General features: G+C 40.2%; 1 protein-coding gene across 2 annotated transcripts; it reads right to left on the reverse strand.

The window, feature by feature from the left end:
• Nucleotides 1–5,109: 5,109 nt before the first annotated feature.
• On the reverse strand, nucleotides 5,110–20,868 carry MZT1 (mitotic spindle organizing protein 1). 2 transcript variants are annotated; one of them, XM_060079957.1, is made up of 4 exons: nucleotides 20,684–20,868; nucleotides 12,575–12,720; nucleotides 7,943–7,984; nucleotides 5,110–5,301 (listed from the first exon to the last, which is right to left on the reverse strand). In XM_060079957.1, the coding sequence occupies exons 1-3, from the start codon at nucleotides 20,745–20,747 to the stop codon at nucleotides 7,961–7,963; spliced, it is 234 nt and encodes a 77-aa protein (XP_059935940.1). In that variant the 5' UTR covers nucleotides 20,748–20,868; the 3' UTR covers nucleotides 5,110–5,301; nucleotides 7,943–7,960. The 2 variants fall into 2 exon arrangements, with proteins under 2 accessions (XP_059935940.1, XP_059935939.1); XM_060079956.1 differs by having other exon boundaries at nucleotides 5,110–5,306.
• Between the last annotated feature and the right edge of the window lie 172 nt (nucleotides 20,869–21,040).

Consider the following 21,040-nt stretch of genomic DNA (forward strand, 5'->3'; position numbering starts at 1 on the left):
TTACATGACGATTTTCAGTGTTCAACAGGAACAAAGATCACTGATATTCCCACTGGGCTTATCAGAAGCAACTGAACAACAAGCTCTTTTATGTTGAAAATAGAGATTTAAACATTATTCATAATCCTTACTTCTCCCAACACATGCTCATCCTCACGGGCTCCTTTCACTAATTAGCTATGCAAGGCTTTACACTAAATTTTAGCTACATATTAATCTTTTGGTTTTATTGCTAGTATGTCTTGATTTTCCTTGCTATACAAACACAGTATATGCTTACGTTTAAATACGTTTTGTCTATGTTTCCAAAAAGAGTATGTAAAAGCAGGAGTTTATGAAAACATCAGGTCTGATTCCACTGGTGAGAAGAGTGTATTTTGAATTTGTGCAATCAGAACCATTGAACCACTCTGTAATACGGAGGAACAAATCTGACTCCATATTAGATCCGTTTATTTTACTTTAACCTTTGTATTCTATTGCTTTTGATTAGAGTTATGAATGTTGCCTGTAGCCTGAAATATACAGGATAGCCCATTTTCAAGGCTCTGAACTTTAAGTGTATAACACTTTTCTATTCATATAGAGATAAAAAGTTGCAGAAGAGAATAACATGTGTCTTGCTGGAGGTTTACAGGGACATCATGACCTCAGACCAAGAAGTTTGCAACAAACAGCCACACCCCCTCCCCTTTGAGTATAAAAGAAGCCTAAATTCTACCTCGGGTAAGATGGTTCTCTAGGACCTTAGTCCACCATCTTCTCAATCTGCTGGCTTTTTGAATAAAGTCACTATTCCTTGCCCCAATATCTCATCTCTCGGTTTATTGGCCTGTCGTGTGGCAAGTAGGACTTGGTAACAGCTCCTGAAATTAGGTTGCTAGATAAGTCCAATTAATGTAAAATATAAAATGAAAATTAATATTTATGAAGCCTCTACTATGTGCCAGGTGGTAAGTTATGGATTTTACATATCTCCACTTAATCTTTGTAACACTGTGAACTATATATTATTATCCTCATCCTACAGATAAAGAAATTGAGGCTTGGATAGGGCATATGGAATCCATGCCCAAAGCTTGAGCTTTCTGCTAAACTATATGATTAGAGCCAAAATGAATCTTGGGGATTACCTAGGGTCGTGGCTTTCCAAAATGTAGGATGGGTGTCAAAGGGGGTGGTACATGGGACAGTACATTTCAAATGCAATAAATGCCATAGTGAAGAAGTTCATTCTTTTCAACTCTTTTCATCTTTTTGATAACTCAATTCTCTCTCTCTAAAAGTTGTTCATCTTTTCTATCACAGAAAGAGCCAGTCTCAGTATCACAGCTTCTGAAGACAATACCTAACTAAGATGTAAGTCTATGTTTATTTTTCATTGTAATTATTTTTATAGCTACTTTCTAGCTAGGGCAAATGATGCTGGTTTTCCTTTTTAGTAGTCATGCAAATTTTTATTTTAAAAATCAACATATTTAGATTATTTTAAGCTGGCCTATTTAAAGAAAAATGGTTATAAATAATAGTTCAGTGGTATACACACATGGTAAAAATCATGAAGACGCCCTAAGAAATCTAGACTTTGGGGGCAAGGCTTTGGAGAGTCTAGGCTAAAACTCACATGAAACAATTGAAGAAGCTCACATGATACAATTGAAGAAATTCAGGAGGCCTAGAGAGATGTAATTAAATGTCCATGACATAAATTTTACTGAATTGCTGAAACATGATTTACCTTTTTTTTTAAAATTGAAGTATAGTTAATTTACAATGTTTCAGGAACAGCAAAGTGGTTCAGTTACATATATATATATATATATATATATATATATATATATATTTTCACATTCGTTTCCATTATAGGTTATTACAAGATATTGAATATAGTTCCCTGTGCTTTACAATTGGTCCTTGTTGGATCATTACCTTTTAAAACATACAATGATCGCCCCACAAGCAGGTCAGTTTCCACTGCTGTTTTCCTGGTGGGGCTTCAGACATCTTTTGACTACACATACAAACTAGAATGATAGAAAACAAAAATTCTGTCTCCTTCTGGAGCAGTCACATAGTTTCAGTTTTCTCCAGTGCTAAAAGGTGTGAAATTGAAGTGGGTGGTATGTTAGACTAGTTTGACAGACTGGGACTTTCAACATAAGTCAGAAGTAGATATTTTATATTTGTTTTTATAAAATTTACATTATTTAGATACTTCAACATATAGCAATAAGCACATTCAAGTATAAGCTGTAGCTGTTACAGTAAAAAGACCCTTTACTTGTAGGAGAGCAGGTAGACTGTCTAAAAAATTTAACATGTGACATAATTTTCCAAAATTACCTCTTGAAAGTAAAATTATCAGAACCACCTCTTCAAAGGCTTTTGATGTAACTTTTCAAGTGTGCATCTGGCAATCCATAGTTAGAGGTGAAAATGTGGACTGCTTCTGATATAACATGCCTCCATTTCCATTCAGCTCCTGGGGACCCACAAGATACCCCGGTATTCTGCTCTATTCTAATGGGCAAAGAAGCATTATCACTTAAGAGGTAGAATTCCTGAGGCTATTTAGGGCTGTCAGATGTACCACCTTTTTTTTTACAACACTTAAAATACCTGGTGTATATGAGTTCAATACTGAATTTCATAAAACAAGAGATTTTTGTTGTTGTTGTTAAAACTGGACTCACCAAGTACAGTACTTCTGGAGAATGAATGGTTTAAACCTGTTATTAAAATGCGATAATATAGATCCACAGAGACGTCACAAAAATTCACAAGCCCACCAACATCAGCAATAGCATTCTGGTTAGGAAAAGCACCCTGGAGAAGCTAAGCATCTATCATTAGTCTTTTGTAATATTCTCAGCTTCTGCTTCCAGTTTCAGCTACTACGGTTGGGAATCTGATTCCGTCTCTTTCAGCCCCTCCCATCTTGCCTCTTCACCCCATGAGATTGTGACATAAAGTGAGAGGCACATGATGTGTGTGGGCTCTAGAGTCAGTTCACCTGGGTTGGAATCCTGGCTCTGCCACTTTCGTGATTAAGCCATTTCTTTACCACTCTGTGCCTCAGTTTAAAGCACCAAACAATGCCTTGCATGGAACAAGTTCTCAATATGTGTTAGTTATTATTTTTCAACTGCATGGTGGATATTGTTTCTTGGGTGCTGAGTTTACCCATGCTTTCAGCTAACATATTTATTGAGCACTTATTACATGCCAGTTCAACATGCTTGAGACACACCAATGAACAAAACCCCCCAAAATCCCTGCCCTTGTGGAGCTACTTCAGGTAGAAGGAGACAGACAATAGTCAGCAAATATCACAACTAAGTAAACTGTATTAGAGAGTGATAAATCCTACAGGAAAAAAGAATAGATTTGGGTAAGGGGACCGGGAGGTAGGCAAGGGTGAGATTTCATATATATGTTCAATATGATATTCCTAAGATGCATTTTTCCAGAAAAATTAGATTCCCTTGATTTCCATTTACTGATAAATCATTCTCTTTGCTACCCAGGTTAAAAACTCAAGTCACTTTAGTTTTTCTATTTTCCCCCTAACGTGCCATTAAATCTCATGCGTTTTTCTTTATTGCTCCCTGAATCTACCGATTTGAACCTTAGGCCTGCGTTACCGTCTCCTGTCACAGCCTCCTAGCCAGTCCCTGCTTCTGGTCTCATCCTGCACTTCACTTGCAAAGCAAATTCCATAACAGAGTTTACCCCATCTCTTCCTTTCTCTGATGCCTGTGAAATGAAAATTGAACTCATTCAGGGATGTTGATAATCTGGCTTCATCCTGTCTTTTCAGCCCTCTCCTACCTCCCCCCCCCCAAATATAACTTTCCATTTCAGCCAGAATAATCTACTTCTATGGATTGCCCCTCTGTACCTACACACCACACTAGGTTCTTTTCTAACACTCTATTGCTTAGTGTTTGCTTTCTCTTTGCACAAGTGTTAGAAATTTCATTAAATTTAATATTCCATATGGAATTTTGTATAATTTGACTTATTAAAGTATCCCAGGTAACACATCCTCATGAGGGAAGTGGTGTGCACCTGATCTCAGCAAGGTGGACGTGCTGACGGAAGGGCTCACTGTTTTCTGGAGAATTCGCAAACATCTAAAACTGTTTTGATGCCTTTACTCAGCTTACTCAAGGACAGATTACCAGCTAACTAATTTACCGCCAAAACTGTGCAAACAAGGTCTTTTTCTAGACTGTTTGCCTTCTCCCCTAACATATAAATCCTGTTCTCTCCTGTTACCTCAATGATTTCCCTCTGAGAGCAATTTCTGTAAAAATAACTTAATACCTGCTTTTAGAAATAGACATAGAAACATTTGTTGTTTACACTGAAAAATGTTTCAATGATTCAAGTGATTAAGTCTTCAGAAAAGCAAACCCATCTTCTATTTTTGTTATGTAAAAAAATCCAACCGTTCATTTAATGTAGTTTGTGTAAAAACACCCTTGCCACTGGTGAATATCAAAGCACTTTTATATTAATCTTTCTTCTGTGACATCCTAATCCACAGTGGGTTACCATCTTGATTTCTCAGCAATACCATCCACTTGAGACTCTTCAGGCTGCTTGAATGTAAGTGATTCAACCGATTTCTATTACTTTATATAGGTTTCAATACTAGTGACATACACATTTCTGTCACATAAAATGCAGACTTTCCCAAAGATTCTTTTTAATTTAAATGGTAACCTTCAATTGTGCCAGTCTTCAAAACTACAGGGATCTTGTACCTCGAAAATAAGAAATCTATTATTTCAGAACTATCACCAGCCAAAATTATTCTTATTTCAGATTCAGGTTTCCCAAGTGGCTGGCTGGTTTCTGGGCTATTTTCAGCTGAGTTCTTAAGTAGGACTAAACACAGGGTGCCTCTTCACCAACATGGGGTAAGGCAGCCATCAAGGCTGTGTTACAAAAAAAGCCTATTTCATCTTCCCAATTTGTTTATTAGCTTTTGCTTACTATCCCGGGTAGACCGACTACAATGGTTTGTTGATAATAGGCACTTTATAAATATTTGTTCCTTTATTAGTTTGTTACAGTTGCCATCACAAACTACAGACTGGGTGGCTTAAACAACAGACATTTATTTTCTCACAGTTCTGGAGGCTGAAGTCCCAGATCAGGTTCCTGGGCAGCTTGTTTTCTTCTGAAGCCCCTCTCCTCGGGTTGTAGATGGCCGTCTTCTTGATGTGTCCTCACATGGTTTCTTCTGGGTGCATGCACTCCCCCCTTGTGTCTCTCTGTGTGTCCAATTTCCTGTTCTTGTAAGGGTTGTAGTCAGCTTGGATTAGTTCTCACCCTAAAGACCTATTTTTAACCTAATCACCTCTTTAAAGGCCCTACCTCCAAATACGTCACACTCTGAAGTATGGAGGTTAGGGTTTCAATGTACAGATTTGGGGAAACACAATTCGGCCCAAAGTTTCCTAACAGAGATCCCAACTGTCACTTAAACCATGTCTAAAAAGATTTTGGCTCTATTGTTGAGGAAGGTGTTAAAGTGAATGTTCTTAATGTCACTGAACTGTACAATTTAAAATGGTCAAAATGGAAAAATTTATGTTGTGTATATTGTACTACAATAGAAAAGTGGTTAGTGTGAGAAACTAAACTTTTAATTTTAATTAATTTAAATAGAAGTTTAAAAATATATAGCATGTTTGAAACATGTATGTAAATTTCATAATGTCCACTATGTAAAGTTCTTATTTGAAATACAGAAAAATATAATCTCACATATTTGAAATGCCAACTTTGTTTTCAAGTCTGGGGAAATGTTATAGCTATATGCTTTCATTACCAGGGGAAAAGTACTCCATTTTACCACCTCAAGTCTAATTTTAAATTATAAATTATAAAGCCTACCTTTAAACAGTCTTCAATCACACATAACAAATAAGCATCTAAATATTTACCAAATACCTATAGAAACACAAGTTGAATTCATAGAAGCGTATTTTAAATCAGAAGTACATGCCGATACCACCAAAATGGTTTTATTTCTGACACTGCCAACATGGACAACAATGCATTACTTTGGTTTCCTTAAACATTACTTAAGTACGCATTAGAAATATATGTTTACATTTAAGAAATGTAACACATTAAGAAAGTCCTCTAGAAACATAACTCCTTCTCAATATATTTTCCTGCTTTGTTTCACACATAAATAACATAATCTACAAAGTCATAAATAAAACTATTAACTCTTATGACCTAAAAGTATATACAGATTTTGGAACTTGACAAGAATGTCCCTTTCCTGATTGCATATAAATAACAACATGCAGTATTGGCAATGCTTTTTAATTAAATGAATGACTTACAATCAAAACTTTTATTGTCTCCCAACCAGTTCTCCCTATAATAGACCTTCAGTGCACTTGGTAAAGATGTCATGTATTTAAAAAGTCAAAGTGGTCAAAAGACTAGATTTTTAAAATAGAACAGAAGGTTGCCATTAAATATTATTAAGCCTTATTAAAATCACTTTGGTTTGCCTGAAGAACAAAAAATGCTACCAAAGAGTATATGCTTGTACTATCATTTTAAAAAAAAAATTTTGGCTGCACCCCGCAGCATGTATCGGGATCTTAGTTCCCTGACCAGAGATCAAACTCGCACCCCCTACATTGGAAGGTGGAGTCTTAACCACTGGACCGGATTTCCAGGGAAGACCCTATACTATCATTTAAATGGAAGCTAACAAAGTCTTAAAAAATCAGATTAAATCTGTATTAGTCTTGGGAAAAACATTCCAGTGAGATTCTGTTATAGGAACAGAATCCATGCTATCCTAAGTTTTCTAAAATTTATTTTGAACCATCACTTCAATTAGTTAAAACTTTCAGGGTAAAAATAATGACACATAAAAATGATCTTAGAAAGGCATATTTAGAATTCCTGATACAGAACACTTGATTATTTAGTTTTTGTTTAATGACTAGAAACCTTTATTCCTTCAGAAAATAATTAACACTATTTGTTGAGTGACACCATCTATTTAGTGATTAACTAGATAACCACTCAAGGTATATTAAGTAAGCACTCAAATTATTTTTATGTAACGAAAGTAAAAAAGACTTTTCATGTTGGAATTGTTTCATTATGCATTATTATTTTTAAGGCTGTGATTTACAGAGTATAAAAATTAGAAAGAAAAACATTCTCTATTAATATTCTCACTAAATTTAATTGATTCAAATGATAATAGTAAGCTAAGCACTGTCAGTACTTTTAAAATCTAAGTTTCTAAGTTTAATTTTTCAATCAATACAAATATGATCTGCTTCACAATATTAACTGCCAGTCAAACTTTATGTTTTAAAAAACTAAATATTCTTTGTTAAAGAGCAGTTTACAACAAATGTTTTTCCACGCTCTTATAAAAAACAAGATTCTGATATGCATAATGAATCTAAGTCAAAATCCACCACTGGTAGCCGAAATTGTCAACTTCCAGCCTAATACAACATAAATCCAGTTATTTTGCATAAACAATTCAAAATTAAAGTTTATAATGGAAATGTCAACAAGTCGTAACTACAACATTACTACTGAAGGGTTCCACTATACTTCAACCAGGCACAGCAGATGTGCACATCTGATAGACAGACTGCTTAGAAAATTAAAGCTATCAGAGCTATAAATAAGGAATACATAAATATGAACACAGCGGTGCCAAAGCATTAGAACTGTTAAAAAAAAAAAAAAGATGTGGTGTAAACACAACTGATAGTTTTCTCCGTAAGCCACTTTCCACTGATTTATAAAGCTATGGTTTTATAATTCTTTTAAAAAGGACAATGTTTCCACATTGCTACATGCAGTGATTTCATTCTGCATTCTTAACTACAATGCAATCTTCAATCCTCTTGCAGAGCTTGACATATCTCACCAGGATTTCTTCAGAAAGTCAGCTTGTCATATTTTCAGCAGCCTAGAACAACAAAGTATGATTCATTATAATAAAACCATGGAAAAAGAGACACCATGGAAATAAATCTGTCAATACTGCACTGTTATTAACAAACAACTCCTCCCCCACATATACCAAAGAACTTTTATCAGGATCATGCATTGGTTTTCACTTTTTGCAGTACATTCTTAGAACTACCTTTTGAACTGATTGCTAGGCTAACAGTAGCATTCAAATTGCATTACATACAAAAATCTCTTCCTGGGCTTCCCTGGTGGCGCAGTGGTTGAGAGTCCACCTGCCGATGCAGGGGACGCGGGTTCGTGCCCTGGCCCGGGAGGATCCCACATGCCGCGGAGCGGCTGGGCCCGTGAGCCATGGCCGCTGGGCCTGCGTGTCCAGAGCCTGTGCTCCGCAACAGGAGAGGCTACAACAGTGAGAGGCCCGCGTAGCGCTAAAAAAAAAAACAAAAAAAACTCTTCCTATGCTGCCTCCTTATTCTCTTTCAAACTCCAGCATAGGTGAACAAAAGTTCTTATAGTTGTGGAAGATGTATATTAAATAAATCTTCTTCCACTGGAATTTCAGAAATGTACTGATGAAAGGGTATGATACCTTTTATTTTTATCAACAGGCTTATGAGACAACACTAAGCCAGGGAATGGTCCCAGGCTATAGTCCACTGACCCAGTTCTAATCACCATTTTCATCCTTTCTTAAATAGCAGGCTCAGATATTTTTTAGAACTTACTGTAGGGAGAAACTTAACAGGTAACAACTCTCATGTCAGAGTGTCTGAGTTCAACTCCCAACTCAACCACTTGTAAGTCCTGAGAGAAGTAAGTTAGTCACCATAGCTTCAGGTTCCTTAGCGGTAAACTACTACTAGCTGTAGTACACATCCCTGTTGTCATTATAGAGGAAACAATGCAAGGAAAGCCTTTAGTGCACTGAGTTTGGCAAAAGAAAAAGTACTCATAAATATTAGCTATTCTTATTGTATTATTCAGTTATTCTTTTGTCATATGAAAGCAACAGTTGTGAATTAAAAAACAGAAAATCTGAAGTTTTTATAATTATTTAAAATTTTCGATTAAAAAATCAGAAACCTGACACGTATATCTGACAAAAGGTATATTTCCAAAATATTTAAAGAAAGACTACCCACAAAGAAAAGGACAGACAACCCAGAAAAATGGGCAAGCTACACAAAAAGATATCTCACAAAAGAAAATGGCCAAAAAACATGTGAAAACGCATTCAATCTCACTGGTACTTAGAGGAATGCCAATAAAATGACAAATTCATAAACGCCTACCAGAACAACTAAAATTAAAAAGACTCACAATAATAAGTGTTGGCAAAGTGAAGCAAGGGAAATTCATATGCTGCTGGTGGGGATATAAATTCATACAAATACTTTAGTAAAGTCTGACATTACCTCTTCAAGTGGAAGATACACATAAGCTATGATCCAGCAATTTTACTTCTAGATACCCACCCAACAGAAATGCTCACATACATGCATCAGGAGACATGGAGAACTAAGCTAACAGCAGCACATTTGTAATGGTTCCCGACTGGAAGCAACCTAATATCCATTCATAGTAGGAAGGATAAATAAGTTATAGTATATTTGTACAATGAAACATGGTTCTTACAGTGAAAAGGAATGCACTCCAGCTATACTCAACAGAAATGAACCTCATAAACATAATGTCAAATGAAATAACCCAGTAAAAAAACTGTGCTGGCGTTGTTCATAATAGCCAAAAAGTGGGAACAACCCAAATGCCAATCAACTGATGAATGGATAAAATGTGGTATATCCATACAATGGAATATTATTTGACAATAAAAAGAAATAAAGTACTGATACATGCTATGACATGGAGGGATCTTGAAAACATTATGCTAAGTGAGAGAAGCCAGAGACAAAAGGTCACAAGTTATATGAAATGTGTGGAACAAAACCATAGAGACAAAGTGGATTAATGCTTCCTAGGGGCTGAGAGAAAGGGAGAATGGAGATGACTGCTAATGGGCATAAGGTTTCTTTTGGGGGTGATTAAAATGTTCTAAAGTTAATTGTGATGGCTGTACAACTTTGTGAATACACTAAAATCTATATAAATTTTACACTTAAAAAAAAAAACTGTGCTGCAAGATTCCATTTATATCAAGTTCAAAAATTTTACAAAATGAAACTGGTGTTTAGAGATCCATGCTTAGTCAGTAAAATTGTTAAAAGAAAGTATCTGCCATAAAAATCAGGACAGTAGTTACTGGAGTGGGTAGTGGGAAAGAGAGGTTAGTGATGGGGGAGCATAAGGGAACTTCTAGGGTGCTGGCAATGAGAATTGCATAAGTATTCTCTTTATGATAAATTTTTGCTCTGTAAATGTGTCTTGTTTACCTTTTTGTGCCAGATTTAATACTGAAAAAGTTTTTAAAAGCACAAAACCAATGACCCAAATTATTGGAACTTATTGGAGAGTAACTTAATCTAAGATGGGTAAGCTACAGGTTTTATACGGGCCTACATCCTCAAAGGAAAGAAGGAAGGGTAGAGAGAAGCCATTTTGTCCTTGGACAAGGTTTAAGAGGGACTGACTTGAAGTTTCAGTATTCATGGTTAGTGAGTGCTACATAAACACGGAAATAAAAATCGTGAGATTTTAAAATCAGAGTGTGTGCAAGCAAGAGAGGGAACACAATGCTTTTCCTGTTTCCAGTCTCAGCAATTAAAAGGTGGGGAATGTGGGGCTTTCCTGGTGGCGCAGTGGTTGAGAGTCTGCCTGCCGATGCAGGGGACACGGGTTCGTGCCCCTGTCTGGGAAGAGCCCACATGCTGCAGAGCGGCTGGGCCGGTGAGCCATGGCCGCTGAGCCTGCGTGTCCGGAGCCTGTGCTCCGCAATGGGAGAGGCCACAACAGTGAGAGGCCCGCGTACTGCAAAAAAAAAAAAAAGTAAAAAAAGGTGGTGAATGTGAATTTGAAAAACAGTGGTCCTCTGGGTCCATGTTGGCAGTCCAGCCCACAGGCCTCAGCAGTTCCTGGCCTCTGAGCCACTCTCCCCTCTTCTTGAAGGATGAGCATACATTCACAGCCAGGTAGCTCCAGAAGCCAGTTTCCTGCCTGTGCAATCCCAGAAGTCTGGCAGCTTTCCTTCATTTCATCCTGTACTGGCTCCTTTCAGTCCAAGCTGGCATGGTTTTGTGCTGAGATGGTGGACTGAATGGACATCTCGTGCTGAGATGGTGGATGGTGGACATCTGAGTCACACAACCTAATCTCTTCACCAAAAGGTTGTCCAGCCATACTCTCGGCCTTCTGTCTAGAGCACGCTACCTGGGTAAGCTGAGAACTTCCCAAAGCAAGTGCCGGTTCCTTTTTGCTTATCAGTTCCTTGCTCAATTTCTCATTTATCCTACATTTTACTGTAAGCAGCAAGGAGAAATAAGGCTGCACTTTGCACACTTTGGAAATTTCCTCAGCAAACATCCAAGTCATTGCTTACAAGTTTTGTTTTCCTTTCAACAGCAGAATATAATTCAGCCAAGTGCTCTTTATACCGAGGATGGCCTTCCCCTCCAGTGTCCAACAACTAATGTTCCTCATTTCCATCTGAGACCTCACCAGAAGCACCTTTCATGTTCATATTCTAGCAAGATTCCGTTCATAGTGATGTATGTATCCTCTGAATGACTGAAGTTCTTCTCTCTGCTTTCTGAGCTCTCACCAGAACCACCTATAACACCTACAGTCACCTACAACAGGGTCTTCAAGGCAATCTAGGCTTTTTCTATCATGCATCTTAAAACTTGCCAATCTCTATCCATTACCCAATTCCAAAGCCACTTCCCCATTTTTAGCTATTTCTTACAGCAGCACCCCACTCCCCAGTAGTGAATCTGTATTAGATTTTTGGGGCTGCCGTAACAAAGTACCACCAACTGGGTGGCTTAAAACAACAGAAAAGTATTCTCTCATAGTTCTGGAGGCAGAAGTCCAAAATCAAGGTGTAAGCACGGCCATTCTCTCTCTGAAGGCTCTAGCAGAGCACCCTTCCTTGCCTCTAAGCTTCAGGTGGCTGCCAACAATCCTTGGCCTCCTTTGGCTTGTAGACGCCATCACTCCAATCTCTGCCTCTGTTATCACCTGGCATTCTCCCCTGTGTCTGTGTCTTCACATGGTGTGCACTTTGTATATATGTGTCCAAATTTCCCTTGTCTTTATAAGAACACTGGTCTTTAATCCATTACAAGCTCATCTCAATCTGATTATAGCTACAGATACACTGTTTCCAAATAAGGTCATAGTCACAGGTGGTGGACTTAAGCATATCTTTTGGGGGGCAGACACACTATTACCCACAATACAAGGAGAATTCTAAACACAACTGGAAACTTCTAAGAAAATGCAACATGGTCCAGATAGCAGCAAATTTTGTGATCTGAACATATGCTACAAAGCCCCTGGCCGTCAGAATTTCTCCTGATGATGATAGATGCTAGCTGAATCATGTTTAGAATCTTTCACATAACTTCATCACTAATCATTTTCTAAACAAAAGCATCTTTACTTAGAGAGTTAATATACAAATTTCTACCTTTAATGCTTCAGCGGCCTTGCGAAGTTCCTTAATAACTGATGATAAAGCTTCTGGGTTAATTCCTTGTTCACAGAGCCGTACACATATAGACAGAGTTTCCATATCTAATCCAGTATTCAAAATTCTTGAAATCTCAAGCAGAACTGTAAAAAGACAGAAACTTTTAAAAACAAAATCTTATAACATTTTAAAACATGCACATTAATACTTGTTTTTAATTCATGTAATACTGCATAATACAAGAGAACTAGCATAGCATCCCTAGATTTGGAAACTGGCATGTAATACTGTCTTCCCCTTACCTATAGCTCTAGAAACTTAAAAATAAATTTACATCCTCCCTCCACAAAACTGCTTTCTACATCTTGGTTTACATTCTACCACTCATTTAATATCTATCTAAAATTCATATATCATAATCAAGACTATTTTGAACATTTGTTCACTTTTTAGTATTCTTTTACAATGTAATTTAATTAGTCATGTTACATTCCACTTTATGGAAACATTATACATTACTTAACCACTCTGCTATTTTGTTAGATGGGTCTCATGTTTCCCCCATTAAAATAATATTGTAATAAGTATCTGCACATAGTAACTTAATTTTATCAGAATAAATTCCTAGAAGTGGAACTGCTCAGTCAGTAACATACCATTTGGATTCTGATTTGAATTGTATGAAAACACCACATTATTTTGGGATGAATGAACAAGTTAACAATATTAAGCCATCCATTAACTTAAGTCTAAGTCCTTCTGAAAACTTTTACAATATTCATGATGTTCATGATACGGGCCATTTCCCATTTTTTCATACCTTACATTCATTTTCATCTCTAGTTCAATTTGAGTCTTTTAAAAAGCCTTTATCTTCCATTCCTCTACTTAACTTTTTGAACACATGGAGTACCGTTCTAATGTCTTCATCTGCTAATCCTAACATCAGTGTCAACTGTGGGTCTGTTTCAACAGATTAAAATTTCCTCCTCATCATGGGTCATATTCTTCTGTTTTGCACACCTAATAATTTTTGATTGGATGCCGGACATTGTGAATTTTACCTTGTTGGGTGCTGGATATTTCTGTATTTCTATACATATTCTCAAGCTTTGTAATGAGATACGGTTATAAACAGTTTGATCCTTTGGGATCTTCTAAGATTCATTAGTCAGGACCAGAGTCCCATTTAGCATAGGGCTAATTAATACCACACAATGTCTTGTGAATTATGAAGTTTTCCACTCTGGCTGGCAGACACAGGCTCTATTGCCAGTTCTGTGTGAGCATAATGTACTGTTCCCTTTAATCCTTTCAAATGGCTCTTTCCCCAGCTTTCTGGGTACTTTCCTTGCACATGCGATCAATGCTATGCTGAACACTTGAGGGAGACCCCTCTGCGGATCTCCAGAATTCTCTCTGGGCGCAGGCTCTTTCCTCTCAGGTACTCTGTCCTGAAAACTCTACCTGCCTTGGTCTCCCTGAACCCTAAGCTGCTGCTCAACTCAGGGTGCCCCCTGGGTCCTGCCTGAGTTACTCCCCACCCCCCCACTGCAGTGTGGCCTGGAAACTCTGAAGGTAGGAAGCTGGGGCAGCTATCTGGCTCACTTCGTTTGTTTTCTGCCTCTCAGGAATCATGGTCCTTCCTTGCCTGATGTCCAATGTCTTGAAAACCATTGTTCTGCATGTTTTGCCTGGATTCTGTTGGTTGTTTCAGGTAGGAATGTAAATCCAGTCCCTGTTACTCTATCTTGGCTGGAAGCTGACAGTGCTGTTTTCATTTCTTCAGTTTTTATTTATTTTTTTTTGCGGTACGCGGGCCTCTCACCGCTGTGACCTCCCCCGTTGCGGAGCACAGGCTCCGGACACACAGACTCAGCGGCCATGGCTCACGGGCCCAGGGCTCCACGGCATGTGGGATCCCCCCGGACCAGGGCACGAACCCATGTCCCCTGCATCAGCAGGCGGACTCTCAACCACTGCGCCACCAGGGAAGCCCAGTTCTTCAGTTTTGATATTCCAACATACTTTGCTTTTCAGTTGTATTCATGTTATCTGCTGAATTTATTTCAATAAATCTATTTTAAGATTTCTAATTTCCCCCCATAATCACGTTCTGGTTTCACAGCTAAACGCTTATTTATAACCACTCCTTATTTTGTGGCTGTTGTTTCTGCCTTTACCTACTGGAGGCTATATGTTCTTACCTTTAGCCATTTTTAAGATTTCTGTTTTCTGCTTCACATATAAACAAGCAGCAAAAGAGAGTGGTTAAGAGTGTGCTCTCCAGAGGCAGACGACCTGGGTTCATTTTCCACTTTCATTACTTACTAAGCAAGGTAACTGCTCTGTGCCTTTCTTTCATTATTCTACAAAATGGGGATAACAATAGTACTTACTCATAGGATGGTGGTGAGGATTGAAGGACGCACTTAGAATGGTGTTTGGCATATGACAGTGCTCAATAAAAGGGTCAGCTGTTACTTTCTCTCTCCCTTTTTTTTCATTTTCATGTTAGTTGTTTATTTATGTTTTTCATCTACCTTAGGTGCTCTGTGACTTTTGGCGGAAAGCTCATCTTCCACAGGAGGTTTTTCTTGGACATCCTTGGATGTTCTTGGATGGGTGGTCTCACACTGGCTTCAGCCCTCTGGAAGCATCCTGACTCCAGACCCATAAGATACATGGATGATGCTTCTCAATCCCTGGCCTGGCAGATGGCACAATTTGGGCCGCCGGCTTCACTCAGGCAGGGCGGCATCCTTCCCCCGCAGCAAGTCTGCTTCTTATCTGGAGGTAGACGTTACTTCATCCCTCATGGCTACTCACTGTCACCACAACCGGAGAAACAGCAGGAGGAAAGAGCAGTCAGGGCCTTGCATTCTCGGCAAACAGAGCTCAGGGCTCATGGAAGACGGCATTCCCTAGAGTGACACTGCACGACTTCGGAGGCTGGGTTAAAAAGGCAACAGAGCTCTCTCCAGGCTCTCTCTTGAGACGCTCCTCCTTGGAACCAGCCTCCAAGTGTGAAGAAACCCACGTGTTCCAGGCAGCAACCCCTGCTGAGGGCCCAGCTAACACGAGCATCAACCAGCAGGTATGTGAGTAAGCTCTGAGATGACTCCAGACTCAGCACTGTCTGATGGCAATGTACAAGACACTCTCGGGGAGAACTACCTAGAGCAGCGGTCCCCAACCTTTTTGGAACCAGGGGCCGGTTTTGTGGAAGACGATTTTTCCACTGGGGGGTGGCGGGATGGTCAGGCGTTAAAGCGAGCAATGGGGAGCGGCAGGTGGAGCTTCACTTGCTCGCCTGCCGCTCCCCTGCTGCTGTGCGGCCCGGTTCCTAACAGGCCGCGGACGGGTAGCAGTCCACGGCCCGGGGGTTGGGGACCCCTGATCTAGAGGAGTTTGGGCAACACCCAGGACTGTGAGAGAAAAGTAACTGTTGTGGTTTTAGGCCCCCAAGTTTGGGGTGGTTTGTTACAGGGCAACAGGCAACTACAACCCACATCCTGACCCTATTCCAACTGTGTCGTCATCTTTCCAGTTCTCTCTCAAATTCTCCTCTCTCTCCAGTTTTCTCCTCATGGTAGACCCTCATCTATAAATGCTCTAGTTTTATTTATGTTTTTATAAATATTTTATACTTTATTTATATTTTTCTTACTCCTGGCTTCATGCCTTTGTTCATGCTTTTCTCTTCCCTGCATACAACTCCACATTGTCTTTCAGGGCCATCTCAGTACTAGTATTTCTTCTGTTAAGCTTTCTTTTAAAAGTCACTTTGATCATTATGTCCTGACTTCACATACTGTCTGCCATCAGTCAATAAATATTTCTGTAGTGTCTACTGTATAATTGGTACCTGTATGTATTTTGTGCCTACTATGCTACTGCTGGAAATGTAGCTGTGGACAAGACAGATATGGTCCCAGTCCTCATGGACAGTACAGTCTAAAAGAGACATATGTTAAAACAACCACTGATTCCAGTTATGATAAGTAAAATGACGGAAAAGGATAGCATGCTTCCAAAACAAATTACAAGGCATCTTACTTAGCTGTGAAGGACACAACTTAGGAAAGACTTGTCTGAAGAAGTGATGATTAAGCTTAGACTTCGAGGGTGACTAGAAATCAACCTGACTAATGCAGAGGCAGGAGGAAGGGCAAAGACTGGGAGCCAAGAAAACAGATTGTGCACGAGGTCTTACGCTGGGGAGACTTTGGTAAATTCACAGATTGAAAGCCTCATGTGAAGGCTGTGTAATTAAGGGGGCTGAATACGTGTAAAATATGAGATGAGGCAGACATGAAAATCCACTAAGGCCCTATTAAAGATTTGAGAACTTTGGGAGGCTATTAGAAGATATAAAACAGGAGTGTGACAAGATCAGATTTTCATTTTTTAAAGATTTTGGCTACAAAACATAGAATGGATCCTGGAAGGGGGTAGAACATGTGTGGAGAGGGAGTCCAGCTAAGTTATTGCAATTATGGAGAAAAGACTGGTGGGTGGCATGGACGGGAGAGTTTAAGACAAGTGGTCAAATCTAAGATGAGTGAAGAATTGAAAAAGATTAGTGAAGAGGAGGAGGAGGAAGGGGAGGTCTCACATGAGCAACGGGATTGATGGTGGAAGCATGAGCTATACGTTTGCTTCACTGACACTGCCCTGTACACCGTGGACTCTCTTCACTCCTTTTGCTAGTTTACTATCTGATACATAAAGTAGAACAGATGGCCTTCCGTATCCATGGGTTCCACACTGCATTCAAGCAACTGTGGATTGAAAATATTTGGGGAAAAATATTCCAGAAAGTTCCCAAAAGCAAACCTTGAATTTGCCATGAATGTGCAGGCAACTGTTTTCATAGCATTCACATTTATTAGGAATTATAAATAACTGAGAGGGGATTTAAAGTATACAAGAGGACGTACAGAGGTTATATGCAAATATTCTGCCATTTTATATGATGGACTTGAGCATCCACAGATTATGGTATTAGGTGTGTGGGTGGGGTCCTGGAACAAATTCCCCTGCAAATACTGAGGAACAATTGTATTACAACGAAGCCTCTAGCAGGGAAGAGGTACATTTGAATCACAGTTGCCAAAAAACGTAATTACTAGTAGTGAAAAATTAGAGGCATAAGGAAAACTCTAGAACTTTAAGAAAATAAGAATTAAAGTATGAAGCTATCAACAAAGAGTATCTAAAATTTCAAAATGTTGAAAAGCAAAAGGAGCAATTAAGTACATTGGAGGAGGGAGAAAGGTAATTGAAAGAGGCTGATATTTTAAAAAGGAAATGCAGGAAGAGAATGTTGAGGATCTAAGAGAGAGTGGAGGCCCTTATGCAATAGACCCTATACTAAATCAGGGCCAGGATCAATCAGTTTCCTTTCAGAGTGATCTGTGCAGATAAATAAAGTCCACCGCTTTCCTGTCTAAAGTACCTTTATCAAAATCCTTTCATTTCACAATAAAATTACAAATATTCATAGCTGAATTCTACAACCACTGCAAATCATCTGACATCAATTAAAATATTAAATCACTTAGCTGACTCTAATACTGATGGGAAGCAGGTAGAAGAGGATGAGGAGAAATATACTAGATCTTGAAGGAGGGCAGTCAGACCCAAAAAGTTTTGAACACTTCAGACTGGCTCCCACAGATAGATCTGAATACAGGGAAACCCCACATTAACAGAATTTCAAATAATAATGGTTTTTGAGTAGGTCAGCCCAGTCCATTGGGCAATTTAAAGCTCTATTTCTGAGAACGAGCGTGGAGGAAGGTGGGTTTATGAAATGACTGCATTTAGGACTTTTTCAGTTCAGTGTATGGTCAATTATTGATAGCATGTGCACTATGTTTCCCACTGTGCCTCAATCGTTACAGGCAGCATGGAAAATATTTTCATTAACTTTGCAATAATTAAACTTCACATTTTTATGTGAATGATTGTTTTGGACCCAATTATGGCATGATAGCAGTGATTTTCTGTAAGTCTGGAGTTCCAATGGACACGACAGGATCTAACTGCCACATTTAACAGATGAGAGCCACTGCCAACCTGGGGCCTTTCTTTTTTACCTTCTGGTTTGTGGGCAAAGTGCATGTAGAGGAGCAGTGTTCTTTAATTCACATTCTCTCCGTCAATGTTGGTTTAAAAAAAAAAAAAAAACCTGGTCTTTCTTCACTTTTTCACGTTCTTACACTCTCTATAATCTTCATTTTACACAAAGTTCTCTCAGTGAAAATCTTGATGATGTAACCAATACAAATGATCAGTTCTCATTTCTGTAACAGGAGTTCCACCAGAGAGAAAATGAGAGTTTTCTATTCAAATGGAATCCTGTGGCCATATAATTAAGGAACCTATGCACAGCTAACATAAGAAAACTGACTAGAAATCCGGCCATACATGCTCCTTCCTGTTCAGAAACCACACTGGCTTCCAAGCAAAGATAAAAGACAATAATGTTGTACACGTATAGTTTCTATGTACATATATCCACTTACAAAATAAAACTAATAAGCTGTGATACATCTAGAAGGATGGGAAAACAGGCTGAATATGGTATTAACAAAATTCTATTTTTCATAAAAAGGGCAAAGCAGATACTTGGTAAGTAAAATATTAGATGCAAAGGCTCTAATAATAAACCTAATTCTTTGAAAAGGCTTTTTTTCAGGGCAGAAAAAGCCAGAAGCTTTATCAGAAGTCCCCATAAGGGGACTTCCCTGGTGGTCCAGTGGTTAAGGATCCGTCTTGCAATGCAGGGAACGCAGGTTTGATCCCTGGTTGGGGAACTAACATCCCACATGCTGCAGGGCAACTACTGAACCTGCGCGCTCTGGAGCCCGTGAACCACAGCTAGAGAAGCCCAGGCGCTGCAACGAAAGACCGGACACAGCCAAAAATAAATTAATTAAAATCCATAAGGAGGGGCTCTAAAAGGAAGTGGAGCCTACGGTGGAGACAAAGACACGACATGAAGGCTGACACTGCTTAGTGAGAATTCCATGTTTTGACAGAGATAGAGGCCGATGTGGGTATCCCCTGCAAAGTGCAAACACCAATGTTTACCATCTATCAAACACTCATATACAGGTGGATGCAAATAAAATGGGGACAAGAAAAGCGTCTGCAAGTGGGATGACGTCTTATACACAAAAATAATACAAGAAGTCTCTTTTAATGGTCACCTTCGAGATGTTTTTAGCTGATTATCTTATTTAAATATTTACAACCCTGGGAGGTAGTAAACGTGTTTTACAGAATAAAAAGAAGCGGGCTCAAAGGCGTTTAAGTAGCTTGTCCAAGCCCACCACCAGGCGTATAAAGTGGCAGGGCCGGCATAAGAGAGGAGAAAGAGAGAGGATAACTCCAAGACGCTTTTTTTCCTCTACTACTTGCGGGTACGCTTTATCCGCGTGCTCCAAGCTCCGAAACGGATAAATACGCCCACAGCCCCCCGGACACCGGCATCACCTGCTCCAAGACGAAACTGGGGCAATTTTGATGAAGGGACAACTTGCTCCTCCACCGGGTATTTAAAACGCGTCTGCTGAAGTGCAAGAGACAAAGGCCGTGGCGGTGACCAAACACTCGAGGCCACTGTCCGCAAAGGTCCTGCAGTCTGGGGCGCTTTCGAGGCGCCCAGGGCACTGGCTGCGGCGCGGGGTGGCGGGGAGCGCGAGGCCGGTACCAAAGGAGGGACGCGGGGACCCTGCGCGGGAAGGGGGCGTGGAATGAGCGCGCTGGAGGAAGGACGCGGGGAGGTGGGCGTACAGCGGGGAGAGGGCGCGGGATGTGCGCGGCGCGCGGGGTTTGCCGCGGGAGGGACGGAGCGCTCGCGGGGCTGACGCGGGTACGCAACGCCGTACTCGCGACAAACTACTCAGGAGCGAAGAGACGACTCTCAAAGATGGGGCCATCAGCCCTGCGACCCTGGCGGGTCCCTTGGGAGGATTACCAAAGATGCCGATCTAGGCAAGAGGTGGATCAGAAGTCCTTGTGGGCCCAACCCCGCCCGAGGGCCTGGGCTCTGGGGAACCGAGGCAAGGTAAAGGGGGTGACACGGGCACTCACCGTCCATGGTCTCCCTCACCGCATTCAGATTCGCCGCCGCCCCGGCGCCGCCGCTACTCGCCATGGCGGAGGCCGAGAGCGGGGCGAGCGAAGGGCCTGACCCGGAAGTCGAGCGCCTTCCTTTCTCCTGGGCAATCACACTGCGCGTCCCCAGCTCACGCCGGGCAGGCTCCGCCCCTGGCGCTCCTCGCCAGCGTGAGGCTGCGTTGATTTGAATTTGGAGCCTGGTTACTCCGGGAGGAATGCGAAGCGAGGAGTTGTCATTCGAATTTACTACGCGGCCTCGGTGCGATTGGCTGGTTCGCGGACAGCGGTGAGACGCGATTGGCCAGTCGCGCCCAAGGCCCGTGCTCTGGT

This window comes from Mesoplodon densirostris, chromosome 17 (assembly GCF_025265405.1).
Source record: "Mesoplodon densirostris isolate mMesDen1 chromosome 17, mMesDen1 primary haplotype, whole genome shotgun sequence".
Lineage (NCBI taxonomy): Eukaryota > Metazoa > Chordata > Mammalia > Artiodactyla > Ziphiidae > Mesoplodon > Mesoplodon densirostris.

What these genes read in the sequence shown, in the direction of transcription:
- MZT1 (XM_060079957.1), bottom strand. Translation starts at nt 20,747, where the DNA reads ATGGCGAGTAGCGGCGGCGCCGGGGCGGCGGCGAATCTGAATGCGGTG. An exon ending in GGTGAGGGAGACCATGGACG is followed by an intron (nt 12,721 to 20,683) that starts GTGAGTGCCCGT and finishes GTCTTTTTACAG; the next exon opens with TTCTGCTTGAGATTTCAAGA. An exon ending in AGGCCGCTGAAGCATTAAAG is followed by an intron (nt 7,985 to 12,574) that starts GTAGAAATTTGT and finishes TTGTTGTTCTAG; the next exon opens with GCTGCTGAAAATATGACAAG.